The sequence below is a fragment of the Halichoerus grypus genome, chromosome 5 (assembly GCF_964656455.1).
Source record: "Halichoerus grypus chromosome 5, mHalGry1.hap1.1, whole genome shotgun sequence".
Lineage (NCBI taxonomy): Eukaryota > Metazoa > Chordata > Mammalia > Carnivora > Phocidae > Halichoerus > Halichoerus grypus.
Window position 1 is genome coordinate 183,208,168 of NC_135716.1, and position 14,008 is coordinate 183,222,175.

A 14,008-nucleotide genomic window follows, 5' to 3' on the forward strand; every position below is an offset into this window, starting at 1 on the left:
GAGTGAGGGACCACATGTTCTCCTGGCTGCCCTCGCTCCTCAGACACCTGCCTGCCTGGAGATGAGCAGGCCAGGGGCATGGGAGCTCTGGGGAAGCGAGCTGGGGAGGCCCCGAGGGAGTGACTGGTCTTTCAGGACAGCCCTGCCCAGTAGCTCCTGAGCAGTGGGGGCCACTTGGGACCGAGGGGCGTGGAGTGAGCTGGGCTCTGGTCTCCTTGCCTCTGCAGTAACTGCAGAGTGCGGGTCAGGATCAGGCCCCAGGGAGGGAGGCTCGGGCCGGCACCCTGTGCCTGAGTGGCCAGCTGGCCTGGGGAATTAGGACAGTATTTGTGCAGGACCCAGGGTGACCAGGAAGGGTGGGGGATGGAAAGCGTCCCAGTGAGCTTTCGTGCCCGACAGCGTGTGGTCTGGAGCTCCTGGCATTTATTCCCAAGTGCCCGGGCTCCTGGGGGCAGCCGGATGTTGATGATGTGGGGTTTCTGGGGACCCTCAAATGTTGCAGGATGGCTGCAGGCACCATCTCAAAGGCTGCCTCCTTATCAGTCTCTTCCTCAGTGCCCCGCCGGATGTGGGCACTTCCTGTCTGCCCTTCTGTGGGCCAGCCATGGGGGCACAGCTCCACTTGACGGACAGGCACAGGGAGCCCCGAGGGGGGAATCGGGCTCCCCCAGAGGCAGGCTCTGGTGCTTCTAGGGAAGGCTGGACTCAGGTTTCCCTGAAGTTCTAGAACCCGGGGCTCTGCTCTTCCTGGCCAGCCCCCTGCCCCCTTGCAGCCCCTGTGGTCGGTGCCTGTGCCCCGGGAGGACCACCCTCTGGGCAGAAATGACCCTCTGTCCTTTACTAAGTTGCAACGGATACCAAGGAAAGAGGTTGATAACAGCAGTTTTTGTTATTTAAATTGGCTACCTCTTAACTCAGAAATTTAGGCTAATGCTAAGGTTTTGTTTTTTTTAATTTAATTTTATTTTTAAGCCCGAATTTTTAAAAACTGGACAATGTTTCTAAACTTTTTATTATTTTATCTTTCCGGTTTTATTGTGATGTAGCTGACGTAGAACGGGGTGTTAGTTTTAGGCATGCGAGGTGATGTTTGGTACGTGTCTGTAGAGCAGAAGGCTCACCAAGCGACCCTTGACCTCTGTCGCCTCACAGGTTTGCAGGTTTCTTCCCCTGTGGTGAGAGCGTTGACCATCTACTTTCTCAGCAGCTTCCATGTGTCCGGTGCAGTACTGGTACCTGGAGTCCCCGTGCTGTCCTCACGCCCCCAGGACTTGTTTACCTGGGGGGGTCACCCCACGCCGCCGCCCCCCTGCCTGGCCCCCGGCAGCCAGCGGGCTGTTCTCTGTCTGAGCTCTCTGTTGTCAGATTCCACATGTACGTGAGATCCCATGGTGTTGTCCTTCTGTCTCCGACTTCTTTCACTCGGCATAATGCACTCGAGTCCATCCGTGTCATCAGCAGTGACAGAATTCCCCCCCCGCCCCCCCCGTTGGTTTCCGTATCCCACGAGAGCTTTATCCGTTCACCCCCCCACCCCCGGATGAGCGCTGTGGGGGCTCAGCTGTGATGAGTGCCACCGTCATGAACCTGTGTATCTTCTGACCTCGACCTTAGGTTTCCTCGGGGTAAATGCGCAGAAGGGGGATCGCTGCATCATGTGGTTCTGGCTTTAATTTTTTAGAGATTGTGGAGAACAGCGGCTGTACCGGTCTGCATCCCCAGCAACTGTGCGCGAGGGTTCCTTGTCTCCGCATCCCGCGCCAACCCCTGTTCTCTTTTGTCGTTTTGATCATAGCAGTTCTGACAGGGGCGAGGTGATCTCTCGTGGTGGTTTTGATTTTCATTTCCCTGATGATGAGTGGTGTTAAACACCTTTCCATGTACCTGGTGGCCATCCCTATGTCTTCTTTAGAAAAATGTCTAGTCGGTTTCTTTGCCTGTTTTATCTTTTTAAGTTTTTTTAAAGTAGGCTCTGCACCCAACATGGGGCTTGAACTCATGACCTGAGATCAGGAGTCGGATGTTCCACTGACTCAGGTGGCCAAGCACCCCTCTTTGTCTGTTTATTTATTTATTTATTTATTTATTTATTTAATAAAGGTTTTATTTATTTATTTGGGAGAGAGAGACAGAGAAAGCAACAGTATGAGCTGGGAGGAGAGGGAGAAGCGGGCTCCCTGCAACGTGGGACTCGATCCCAGGACCCTGGGATCATGACCTGAGCCAAAGGCAGATGCTTCACCAACTGAGCCACCCAGGTGTTCCCTCTTTGCCCATTTTAAAATCAGATTTTTTTTTTCACTGTTGAGTTGTGTGAGCTCTTTATATATATTTTTGATATTAACCGCTTATCAGATACATGATTTGCAAATATTTTCTCTCATTCTGTAGGTTGCCTTTTCATTTTTTTAAAAAGATTTTATTTATCTGACAGAGAGAGCACAAGCAGAGGGAGAAGCAGAGGGAGAGGGAGAAGCAGACTCCCCGCTGAGCAGGGATTTTTTTCTCCATGCAGGGCTCGATCCCAGGACCCCGGGATCATGACCTGAGCCGAAGAAAGCAGCCTAACCGTCTGAGCCACCCAGGCGCCCCTGCCTTTTCATTTCGTTGATGGTTTACTTTGCTCTGCAGAAGCTTTTTTACTTGATAAAGTCCCACTTGTTTATTTTTGCTTTCGTTGCCTTTGCTTTTGGAGCCAGATCTAAAAAACCGTCGCCAAGACTGATCAAGGAGCTTACCGTAAGCCTGTGTTTTCTGCTAGGAGTTTCATGGTTTCCAGTCTTTATCCATTTTGAGTTGACTCAAGAAATATTTTTAAATGAATGTTTGAGAAGCCAAGTGAAGCTTCCTTCCGGTTCTCTGGGGTTCCCCTGGCCTCTGCCCAGGTTACCATGACTGCTGCCCCGAGTCAGTGAGGCAGGGCCAGACAGCCATGTGACCTGAGTGGGTCTCGGTTCTCATAGCCGGCTCTCCCCCAGGACGAAGGGGTCACACTTGGGGGTGGGCAACAGTCCGCTGTCAGTCATGGCAAGATGTCCATGCTCATTTGCCGAGAAAATCACATCTTCTGGCTCTGTCTTGGAGCTTCCAACCTTGCAGTCGGTTGGGTAAATATTTACCTGGAGGGAAGAATACTGCTGGTGAGCATGCATTGTATTGGCCGTGTGCCAGGCACTGCGGTTGGGCTTGTTATCTGCATTATCTCGTGTGAGTCTGTCCTCCCCCGGTCAAGTGCAGTGGTTCAGTTATTATGCCTATTTTAAAGACAAGGAAGTGGAAGAATGAGAGTTTGGTCAGGTCGCCCAGCTCACCCATAAGAGCGGGAGCCAGGAATGATCTCGGAGTCTGACTGGCTAGACTGAGCTGCTGAGTGGAGCTGTCAGGAGATCCTAGCCCCACAGGGTGGCGGAGCTCCCTGGCCCCGAGCCCCGGAGCAGAGGGTGCAGGTCCTGGGTGCTGCGCTGGGTGAGCCCAGGTGGTCGGCGGGCACACTGGAACTGTGGCGTGTGCTCTGCCCGTCCCGTCTCCAGGCCTGAGGCTGCTGAGGGCAGATTTCATTAGCCTGACTGTGGTTTGGGAAGGTGCCAGCTTGGCTGGGGTTGCCCACTGTAGGAGCACCAAGCTGGCTTCTTGGGATTCCAGAGATTTCTTGGAGTCTTCCTACCACTGGCTGCCCACAGCAGGGATGCAGTTTCTCCTCTTTGGGGCAATGGGTGGCATTTTAGTCCCCTCCCCCGACCCTGGAGGGCTCCCAGCTCTCGATCCCGGGGGACTTAGCCCCCTCAGGTGCCCCCAAGGAGCTCGGCAGGCCGGGGCAGGTGGTGCTGGGTTACCCCGCTGACAGGAGTCTCAGAGCTGTGGCACGTTTCCACTTCTCAGAGAAGCCGAGGCTGCATGCGTTAGCCCCTCTGGGACTCCTGAGGGTCGTCTTCCACGGGGTCACGGCCTATGTCCTGGTGCTCATTCAGCCCTGTTGGTCGTTGGGGAGCCTGGGAACCAGGAGGGGCAGGTGTGCTGGGAATCCCAACGGCCATGCGGCCGCCTTGCTGCCTTTGCCAGAGGCCCCTGCTCTCACCCCTTCCCGGCTGGGTGCCTGTGACCCTGGGGATACAGTCCCGCTGTCTGCCTGCCTCCCTCCCTCCCTCCCTCCCGTGGAGACAGGACCCTGCAGCCCCTTGTCTGGGGCTGTCAGATCAGCAGCCCACTCTGACCAAACTCCCGGAAAGTTCTTTTTCCTTCTTCGGGAGTCCTTGGTCTCTTTGGAGGACCTTCTCCTCACCCCGGGTTGTTGCTGTTCATGAGTGACATCCTTCTCAAGGGCCTCATCCTGCTGCTTCTCTCTCCTCGGCTTAGGATCATGCGACCGGATGATGCCAATGTGGCTGGCAACGTCCACGGTGGGACCATCCTGAAGATGATCGAGGAGGCAGGGGCCATCATCAGCACCCGACACTGTAATAGCCAGAATGGGGTAAGTATCTGCGGGCTGTCACCCAGCCTGCTTGGGATCACCTGAAAATTCCAGGCCCAGGAGGCCTGGCGACCCTCTGTGTGCGGCATCGCACCACTCTTGGGTCAGGACAGGAGTTTGCTTGGAGTATTCCCCTCCTTTGTCCCCTGGGCCTTGGGAACTTCTGGAATCCCTGGATGGGACCCATTGGAATGGTGCTTGGTTTGGGACGTTTGGGACTCATCAAGGAGGGATGGGAGACAGTCAGAGAGTAAGCTGGGAGCTGGCTGAGAGCTGCCTTTAAGCTCCTCCCCCTCCTTCCAGAAGAGTCTTGGTTTCTAGAATCCACCGGAGCCTGGCTGCCCTGGGCCTGACCCCTCCCCTGCCCCATTGACACCCCCAGGGGCGGGGTGGGGCCTGGGCAAGCACTGGCACTCTTGCCAGGGAAGCCCAGCGAAGCCCTGCCGGAGTGCCCGGGATGAGGGCCAGGCTTTCTGCTTTTGCAGCTTGGGCAGCTGGGGGGCATTTGGCCCATCCTCTCCTGCCCTGCCTCCAGCCCCGAGGGACCTGACTTTTCCCCTCGAGGCTTCCCCAGCCGCCTCGCTCGGGGAGGGGGGTCTGTCTTGCGCCTCACTGCCACCTGGGGGCCAGCAGAGATGCAGTGCCACTAGCCTCTGTGTCCCAGTGTCCTGTGTCCCCATGGGCCTGGGCCAGCCACCTGCTGTGACGAGAGGAGGAATGCATGCTGGCTGGAGGGGCAGCGGGAAGGAGAGAGAGAGCGGCATGCACGCGTGTGTGTGCGTATGCGTGTGCTTGTGTGTGTGGGCACCAAGCCAGGGGGAACGTTTTATTTTATTTATTTATCTTTTTTTTTTTTTTTTTTTTTTTTAAAGATTTTATTTATTTATTTGACACAGAGAAAGAGATAGCGAGAGCAGGGACACAAGCAGGGGGAGTGGGAGAGGGAGAAGCAGGCTTCCTGCGGAGCAGGGAGCCCGATGTGGGACTCGATCCCAGGACCCTGGGATCATGACCTGAGCCGAAGGCAGACGCTTAGCGACTGAGCCACCCAGGCGCCCCTATTTATCTTTTTTTAAAAAGGTTTTATTTATTTGAGAGAGAGAGAGGGAGAGCACAGAGGGAGAAGCAGACTGCCCGCTGAGCAGGGAGCCTGGTGTGGAACTCGATCCCAGGACCCAGAGATCATGACCCGAGCCAAAGGCAGGCCCTTAACTGAATGAGCCACCCAGGCGCCCCTAGGGTGAACATTTTAATGGGTGGACACAGGCGAGGGGGACCTCGGTGTGCTGTGAAGGAGGGGCTCCCCTGCCCAGCTAGGAGTCCGGATTTGTTCAGGTGCCCTGGGAGTTCCCGGGCAAACCAGGCCATGTTCAGAGTGCGCCCTCTGGTGGTGGCGGGGAGGATGGGCCTGTGCCTGTGGGGCGGGGTGGGGGTGGGGCTGGCGTGAGGGCCCAGCACCTGGCGGCCCCCTGAGACAGACAGGGAGGGTCCGGGCAGGCCTGGCGGGAGAGGCCAGGCACTGGGAAGAGGAACTTTAGGATGGCGGAATGGGGGAGGGGGAGCCTTGGGTGGCGAGGACCCACATAACTGCTGCTGGGTAGCATTTTGCAAAGCTCTGAAGTGCTTCTGCTCATATAATCCTCCGCACACTGCATTATTATCCCCGTGACCCCGGTTGCACAGGGGAGGAAGTGGAGGTACAGAGAGGCTGCATGCTTGCCTGAGGCCGCGGGGGGAAGCTGGGGGTAGCTCGGCCATGAATCCTGGCCTCGAACCTGTGCTTCGAGCCCCTGGAGGGAGCCTGGGGGTACAAGAAGGATCATTTTGACGTGTTGGCTTGCAGAGGTCTCTGGACTGGTGGTCCCAGGGCGGGGGTGCAGAAGTTCCAGGCTTGGGAGGGGGTGTGAGCCCCAGGCAGCTCCAGCTGGTTAGACCATGGCCTGCGGGCCAGGGGGCCTCTGAGGGGCTTCGCTGGGGCTCTGGGTCAGGGAGGGGGCACCCTCCCCCACTCCCCTGGAGGTCTCATCTAGTCTCTGCCTTTAGTACCGTCATGTAGCCCTGGGGTTCTATTTCCAGCTGGGACCTCTTGGTTGGCTCCATCTGGATACTTAGTTGGCCCCTTGACCTTGATGGGCCCGAAAAGACACCCTGGACCTGTCCCCAGGCTGCTCCTCCCACAGTCTCCCTCTCCTCTGTACATGACTGTGGCATCCGGTTACCCACACTCAGAACCTGGGGCCTTCAGTGACCCCATTCTTCTTCCGTCGTGGACACTGGTAGCCGATCCTGTTGGCTCCACCTGCTGGGTAGTTGTGGATCTGAGCACCGGCCAGCTCCCGGATCTCCTCTCCCATGCCTTCCCTTTAACATTCCCTTGGGCCACACTGGCTCTCTTGCTGCTGCATGAGTGGCCAGTGTTCCTACCCCAGGGCCTTTGCACTGCCTCTTCCCTCTGCCTGAGCTGCTCTTCCCCCAGATATCGGCATGGCTCCCCCTCACCTCCTTCCAGTCTATGTAAATATGACCTCCACTGAGGCCTTTCCTGATAACCAGCTCCCTCCTTGCTCCCAGCTGTTCTCCACAGCACTGTCGCTCCTAGAACATTGTGCGTTTTGCTCATTTATCTTTGGTCTGCTCACCTCTCCCCTCCACCCCCATTAGAGTGTAAGCCCCTTGAAGGGAGGGACTTTTGCCTTCCGGTCCCTGCTGGATGCTCAGCATCTGGGTGGAGGCCTGGAACACAGTGGACTCCCACTGGCGATCTGCTCATTGCCAGTGTCCTGTGGAGCACTTCCGTTTAATAGGCACTTACGGTGCACCAGCGACCACACTGTGTGCTTGACCTTTTCTTTGCGGAATCTTCCCGACCGTTGTCTTAACCCCACGTTGTGGGGGAGGTGCGGAGGCCTAGAGAAGTTACACGGCTTCCTGAAGGTCCCACAGAGTGGTCTCCTCTACGGTGGCGTCCGCTGAGTAGGGCAGGTGCCGGCCAAACGGTCGTAGTAGTGGGGCGAACCTTTCTGGACCCGCTCGCGCCCATGTCTGATCCCCACACATTTGTAAGAGGGGGCGGCTCACCCCCCTCTCCACAGATCATGCCCTCAGGTCCTGGTGGCACCCTGCCGGCCCCACTTACTTCTCAGTCTGACAAGGTCAAGAGCCAGGGAGCGGCAGAGCTGGGAGTTGAGCCCAGGGCCCCTCGCTGTCCGTTCTGGCTCTGCATCAGCAGCTGTTATCCTGGCTTCACGTGCTGTGGCCGCTCTGGAGCCCAGCCCCATGGTTTCCCCCCGAGCCCTGCGAGCGCCATGATGCCGGTCACCTCTGGGAGTACGGCGGAGGGCACTTCTTGGGGTAGACTGATGAGAGCGCTCCCGGGAGGGGGGCTGCCCCTCCTGCTTTAAGCCCCCGAAGCAGAGAGGCCCAGGGCTGTGTCCGAGGCACAGGCAGCCAGAGGTGTGTGTTCAGCTTGGAGATCTTCCTACTGCGTACAGATGTTCATTGGCTCCTTTTTTGAATTTTTGGGTCGCACCTGTTCTTTACGGAATGCCTGAGGCGGGCCCAGTGCCCTGCTAGGCCCCTGGACAACAGCTCACGGTCAAGTTGCCTCTGCCCTGGGTCCAGGCCCATGCTGCCCACACCCCAGACCGGTGGAGAGCCCCCAGGCAGCCCACCTGTCTCTTAGGCTGCCCTGCCTATGAAGGACTCCGGAGTGGCTGCCCTATAAACATTCATTCTCTCTTTTAGAACCAAGCTTAAGATTCCTAACAAGCAGCTTCCAACCCAGAAGCGCAGGTTTGAGGCCTCTGCCAGGCGTCGTGCCAGGCCTGAGGGCGTCCTGTGGCAGGTGTGTGTTGACAGCATTCCCTGGGGGAGTGTGGGGAGCTGCTCTGTGTCCTGGGTCACTGTGTCCATGTTCCAGGTCATGGAAGGGAACAGAAATGGCACCTGCCAAAAGTTCACACCACTGAAGTCCAGGGACTAAAAAGTCAGCCAGTCTGCTCGTCTCCTCTGCCCCTCCAGCCGAGTCCTGGCCCCACACCTGCCCTGGCCCTACCGGCCCTGCTGACCCCTTAGCTTGCACCTCCTGCTGTGCACCCCTCCCCCCAGCCTCCACCGTGTGCAGTCCCGCCTGCTCCCCCTCCCCTGGGGTACACACCTCCATACCTGCCTCCTCCCGATGGACATCATTTCACTCGGGATGCGCCCTCTGTGGGGAGGCTGCCCCCCACCCCCAGCACTTCCCACACTGCCCCCTTCAGAACACTTGCCACCGTGGGGCATTGTCCTATTTACTTATTTATCATCTGTCCCCCTGTCGGGACCCAAGCCGAGGGCAGGCGCTCTGACTCACTCCCCTGAATCCCGCACCAGGTGCAGAGCCTGGCTCCGCGCATGCCAGTATTTCCCGCCTGATCTGCGATCTCGGGTCCCCTGGTGTACCCGCAGTCAGCCATGGCCCAGAAGCAGATGACCCTCCCTCTGACGGAGTGTCAGAGGGTCAGTAGTCGCCTAATCTGTGTCACCTGTCCACATTGTTCACCTCCTTTGTCTCAGCACGCGGGCATTTCATCCTCTCTCCTCCTCCCAGGAAGAAGTACACCGAGATGGAGCTCAGGTCCATCCAAGACTAAGCTGCATTCCCATTAAAAATTATTCATATAGGGCACCTGGGTGGCTCAGTTGGTTAAGCGACTGCCTTCGGCTCAGGTCATGATCCTGGAGTCCTGGGATCGAGTCCCGCATCGGGCTCCCTGCTCAGCGGGGAGTCTGCTTCTCTCTCCGACCCTCGCCCCTCTCATGCTGTTTCTCTCTCTCTCTCTCAAATAAATAAATAAATAAAATCTTTAAAAAAAAATATTCATATATATATGCATGTATGCTACCCATGTGTGAGTGTAGCCATACCGAAGTTTAACCGCTGTCCAGTCAGGACACCTGGTTTCACTCGGTTTGGGCGTTGCGGACAGCGCCTGGATAATTCCACCAGGCCGCCCAGGGGCGGGGCCTCTGTTCCTGTCCCGCTCTGCTCTGCGGGTGCCTTTCCAGCTTTCTGCCAGTGGGTGGTGCTGTAGCCACAGAAGTCTACTTAGAGGCGCACTTGGTTTTAGTGCCAGTGTGACTTAGGGGGCGAGTAGGGGGGAGGCCGGTGCAGATCGGAGTGACCACTACTTAGCCCTAGAACCTTTCCCAGCCGCTCTGGTCCCCTGCTTGCTGAGACCTGGCTCTGGCACGTTTATAGGAACAGAAACTGGAGGAACCCCCAACCCCGTGTTCCTGACTCACCTGGGGGGTGTGAAGGTGCGGGTTCCCTGGCTGTCCCTCCGGAGAGGCGGGGCAGGTCCCATCGGCTTGACGTGGGCCGGGGAAGTTGCGTGTCCGGGAGGCGGCAGGGGGACTCTTGCACAGTACCGCAGGAAGCGCCACCGGGGCTCAAAGTGACCGTTACCACGAGCTCAATGGACGAGGGGCACTGTGAGGATTAGCTGGGGAAGCGAATACCAGAGCAGGCAGGGCCGGATGGGCAGGCTCTCAGAGGTGAGCCCCCATCCCCCACTCCCCGCTCCCCACCCAGCCTGCGCGTAGCCGGAGAGCCTTGCACACCTGTGCCCAGCCTCCTAGAAAAGAGGGTTGGTTCCCGGGAGAGAGCGATAGACGTGCCAAGTGCTCTGCTTGGCAGTGAGGGTCTGAGGTCCCACAGCTGGGACTCCAGCGTCTCGTGTCATTCAGTTTGAGCAGCCGACGTGGAAGCAGTTCTTTGTGCCAGTCCCGGCCGGGGGCGGGGGGATGGGGGAGAGAGAGGCCCTGCTGTCCTGTTGAGAAGTACTTCGAGAACATACACTGAAGTGTCCCTTCAATCTGGGAAACAGCCCCCAATACTGAGAATGATTTAAGTAAAAGGACACCCATCAAAGGATTGTTTGTAATAAGCAAATGGACCCAACTGGACCCAAGTCTCTGATAATGGAATATTCCATTCTCTTTGGCCATTAAACATACTTTTGCAATGGGGTGTCGTGACGTCAGTCATGGAAAGTGCCATGCAGAAGAATGAGGAAGTCTGTCACCTTCGATAGAGAACAAGCCCCAGCGTAGACTGTCGCGTGCCGTCCAGATGGCACTCCAGGCGTGGGTGTCCTCGGTGGCCGCGTCGATCCCTTAGGGAAGGGGTCCTGGGTGGCTGGGGACGAGTGACAAGACGCGCACCTGGTACCCTATACCCTTTCCTTCCTTTCAATTTTGAGTCCTGCAAATGGGTTCCTATTTGAAGGATAAATAACACTTAAATAAAGGAATATTGATTGCAAACACCGTTTATAATGCAGGCAGGTTATTTTTCCTTGTTTTGAGTAGAAAAAAAGCAGGTTGTGGACAAGTATGTTTATGTTTGCCTGACGGTATGAGACTGAATAACTCAAACGAACCAGGGAGATCCCATTCTTGGGGAGAAGAGCCTGGGAAGGAAGATCCTGAAATAGAACCCTGGGTTCTCTTTGGATGGGAGGAGTGATTTTTTCCCTCCTTGGTCTACTTCATTGTGTATTTCCCAAATTTTCCATAATGAGTATGTCTTTTTTTGCTTTCCATTATGGAAGTAATACACGTCTTTTGTAGAAAAATTAGAAAAAAGAAGCCACTGCTAACCCTCACTGCTCAGAGAATCCCACTGGTGTCCCCATGAGGCCTTTCTGTGTCTCCCATGGTTTTGCAACTAGGAATGTGTGATGTCAATAAATGGCGTTACTTTCACAGTGGGAGAAAGAAAGGCCACTTTCGAGGAGCACGTCCGGGTTGGGGCTAACCTGTCTCTGGTCTCCGCAGGAGCGCTGTGTGGCCGCCCTGGCCCGCGTGGAGCGCACCGACTTCCTGTCGCCCATGTGCATTGGTGAGGTGGCGCACGTCAGTGCGGAGATCACCTACACCTCCAAGCATTCCGTGGAGGTCCAGGTCAATGTGATGTCCGAAAACATCCTCACAGGTAACTTGTGCGCGCGTCTCACCAAGCCAGCAGCAGCCTAGCTCACGTTGATGGGGGGCTGACCCTGGTGCCACCATGAATGACGTCCCTTCATTCCCAGCGCCACCCAGGAGCAGATACTTCTGCCATCCTTGTTCTGCAGGCAGGGACAGGTTAAGCAATGAGTCCCGACAGCGTGCTCCCCCAGTGGGCTTTGAGCTCGGGCCTGGTGTGCAGCCACTCCCCCTCTTGTCTTCCCGGGCGGAGGCCTGGTGACCAGCTCCTCAGGGGCAGAGGGGTGGCAGTGGGCCGGGAGGGCACGAGCTGCCCTCCGGCCCCCTGCTGTCTCCCCCCCCACCCCCCGACCACCACCCGCCTTGCTGTTCCCTGGAGGTGGGGGGCCACTGGCTGGGGGGAGGGGTCCCTGCCCTGCCCTTATCCCTGCACCCCTGGCCCTGCATTCCAGGCTTAGGCTGAAGCTCACTGGGCGAACCTTTGACTCTGGTTTGATCTGAATATTCTCTTTCTCAGAGTGGTAACCATGGAAACCCCTTTTCATCCTCCCACCAGGCTCTGCAGGGGAGTGTGGCGCAGCTGCTTTTTATAACCGGCTGCTGACGGGGAAGGCAGGCCCCTTTGTCCCCTTGCTGCCCACCTCTGGGTCCCTCGTCGTCCATGCAGAGGGCAGGGTCCTTGGGTCTGCCTCCTGATGCCCCTCGCCCCTTCCTTGGCCGTGGCTGCCTGTAGGTGCTGTGCTCAGAGATCTTTCAGGGGCTCAGGCTTCTTCCCACCCTGGGCCTAGAGCACGGTTATCCATCTGGAACATCCCGGTGACCTCAGCAGGCCCGGCCGTGGTGCAGTAAATGATTTAGCCCAGCAAGGGCCTGTGCTTGGGGAGCACTCAGCATCCCTGTGCCCTGTGTTTGTGGCCAGGCCCTGTTGCAGCCCGTGGCTCTGGCATTGAAGGGACCGTGGCACAGAAAGGGGTCCCGGGCATGGTCTTCTCACGATGGGGCCTTGGGGTCCCTGTCATCGTTCCCTGTGCTCTGTCTCTCTGTGGCCCAGGCCTCCTCCCCTGGGCTGTGCTGGGCTTGACGGGAAGTCACTGTCTCTGCTGCTCTCTATCTTCAAGCTTCCCCCCTTGGCCGTCCCAGCAGGGTCGCTTTCTCATGGTGATTTTCAGCAGGAGCCAGGGACTTCAAATGGGGGAGGGGCCCCTGAGGAACAGAAAAAAAGTCTCCCTGTTGGCGATGGGGAAGAAGCCAGGAGACAAAGTGGAGCTCAGCCCCACGGCTTTGGACCCCCAGCATGGTGACTCTCAGGGGACCATTTTGGTTGTCACCATCGGGGCAGAGGTGCTGGCATCCAGTGGGGGGAGGGCAAGGATGCAGCCGCGCAGCCTGCACGCACAGGGGGTCCCCACCACGAAGGGTGAGCCAGGCCTACGTGTTCTTGTGCCGAGGCGGAGAAGCCCTGCCCTCGACCATGAACTCCGGAGGGAAAGGGTCATGTCTTCCTTCCTGGCAGCTTCTCTTGGCTCATAACAGACAAAGAGCCAATAACTACAGGTGAATGAATGATGGAGTGAACGAATGACCACGTGAACAGAGGCTGTTGGGAAGATTTGTTTCTGTGCGGAGATGGGAAGCTGACAGAGGGTTTTGTCTAGAACGACACGCTCTGCCTGACTTCTAAGGGACCGCTCCCACTGTGGGGCAGGAGGCTCTCACCCGGAGCCGTGGGGGCGAGATGGCAGCCCTCTCCCCGACCAGTAAGGATGTACCCCCCCGCCCCCCAAGCACCTGGTCGCTGAGCCTCGGCTTCGCTCCTTCCCTGCAGGATGGGCACACAGATCTGATGTGCCCTGTGAAGGAAGAACCGGCAGTGAGGAGAGGTGCTGCGGGCGTCCACCCTCACGGGACAAGGGGGCAGGCTCTGTGACCCCACTGGGCTCTGCTTCTCGAGATGGGGCCTCCTGACCCTCAGGCCTCCCCTGTTACATGAAGGGGGCAGCTGCTCTTGGAGCCCTGAGGGCTGTGGCTATTCTCCGTGTCTGGGTCATCTTGCCCCAGAACCTCCTTCTGAAGGGCCAGATGCCTCCTTTCTCATTCCACCACCGTGGGTCTGTCTGTCTGTCTGTCTCTCTCATTTCTGCGTCTCTTTCTGTAATTGCCAATTCTGTGCATCTGCATCTCTGTTGTCCTCCCTCTGTCTTTCCGAGTTTGGATCCGTGCAGATCTCTCTTATTCTGGGACCCTGTGTCTCTCGTGGCCTCCCTCTCTGTCCTGACGTGTGTCTTTCTGCCCACGTGTCTCGGGTGTGAGGGCAGGGCTGGTAGCTTCCTTGTCCCCTGCAGTCCCCCCACTGCCTACAGCAGTGCTTGGCCCCGTGGACCCAGGGTGACTCTGACGGGGGGCGGGGAAGGAACTGAGACCCCAGGAGGCAGGGATCCCCTCTCTATTGTGTCCCCCTCCTCCGGGGCTGTGCCGCCTGTCAGGAGGCAGCCGAGCTAGCACACGCCGAGGCAGACAACCAGCAAACCTTTGCCTTCGAGACGGCTCATTCATCTCCAGCAACTGTCA

The 14,008-nt window shown here is 57.5% G+C and overlaps 1 protein-coding gene across 3 annotated transcripts in view; it reads left to right on the forward strand.

Annotated features, from left to right (window-relative positions):
• Window positions 1–14,008, forward strand: part of ACOT7 (acyl-CoA thioesterase 7) — a 110,194-nt gene that overhangs the window by 30,266 nt on the left and 65,920 nt on the right. For all 3 annotated transcript variants that reach the window (XM_036064483.2, XM_036064482.2, XM_036064486.2), the window contains exons 2-3: window positions 4,354–4,471; window positions 11,291–11,447. In XM_036064483.2, the coding sequence (XP_035920376.2) occupies window positions 4,354–4,471; window positions 11,291–11,447 (275 nt within the window). The remainder of the gene's footprint in view (window positions 1–4,353; window positions 4,472–11,290; window positions 11,448–14,008) is intronic.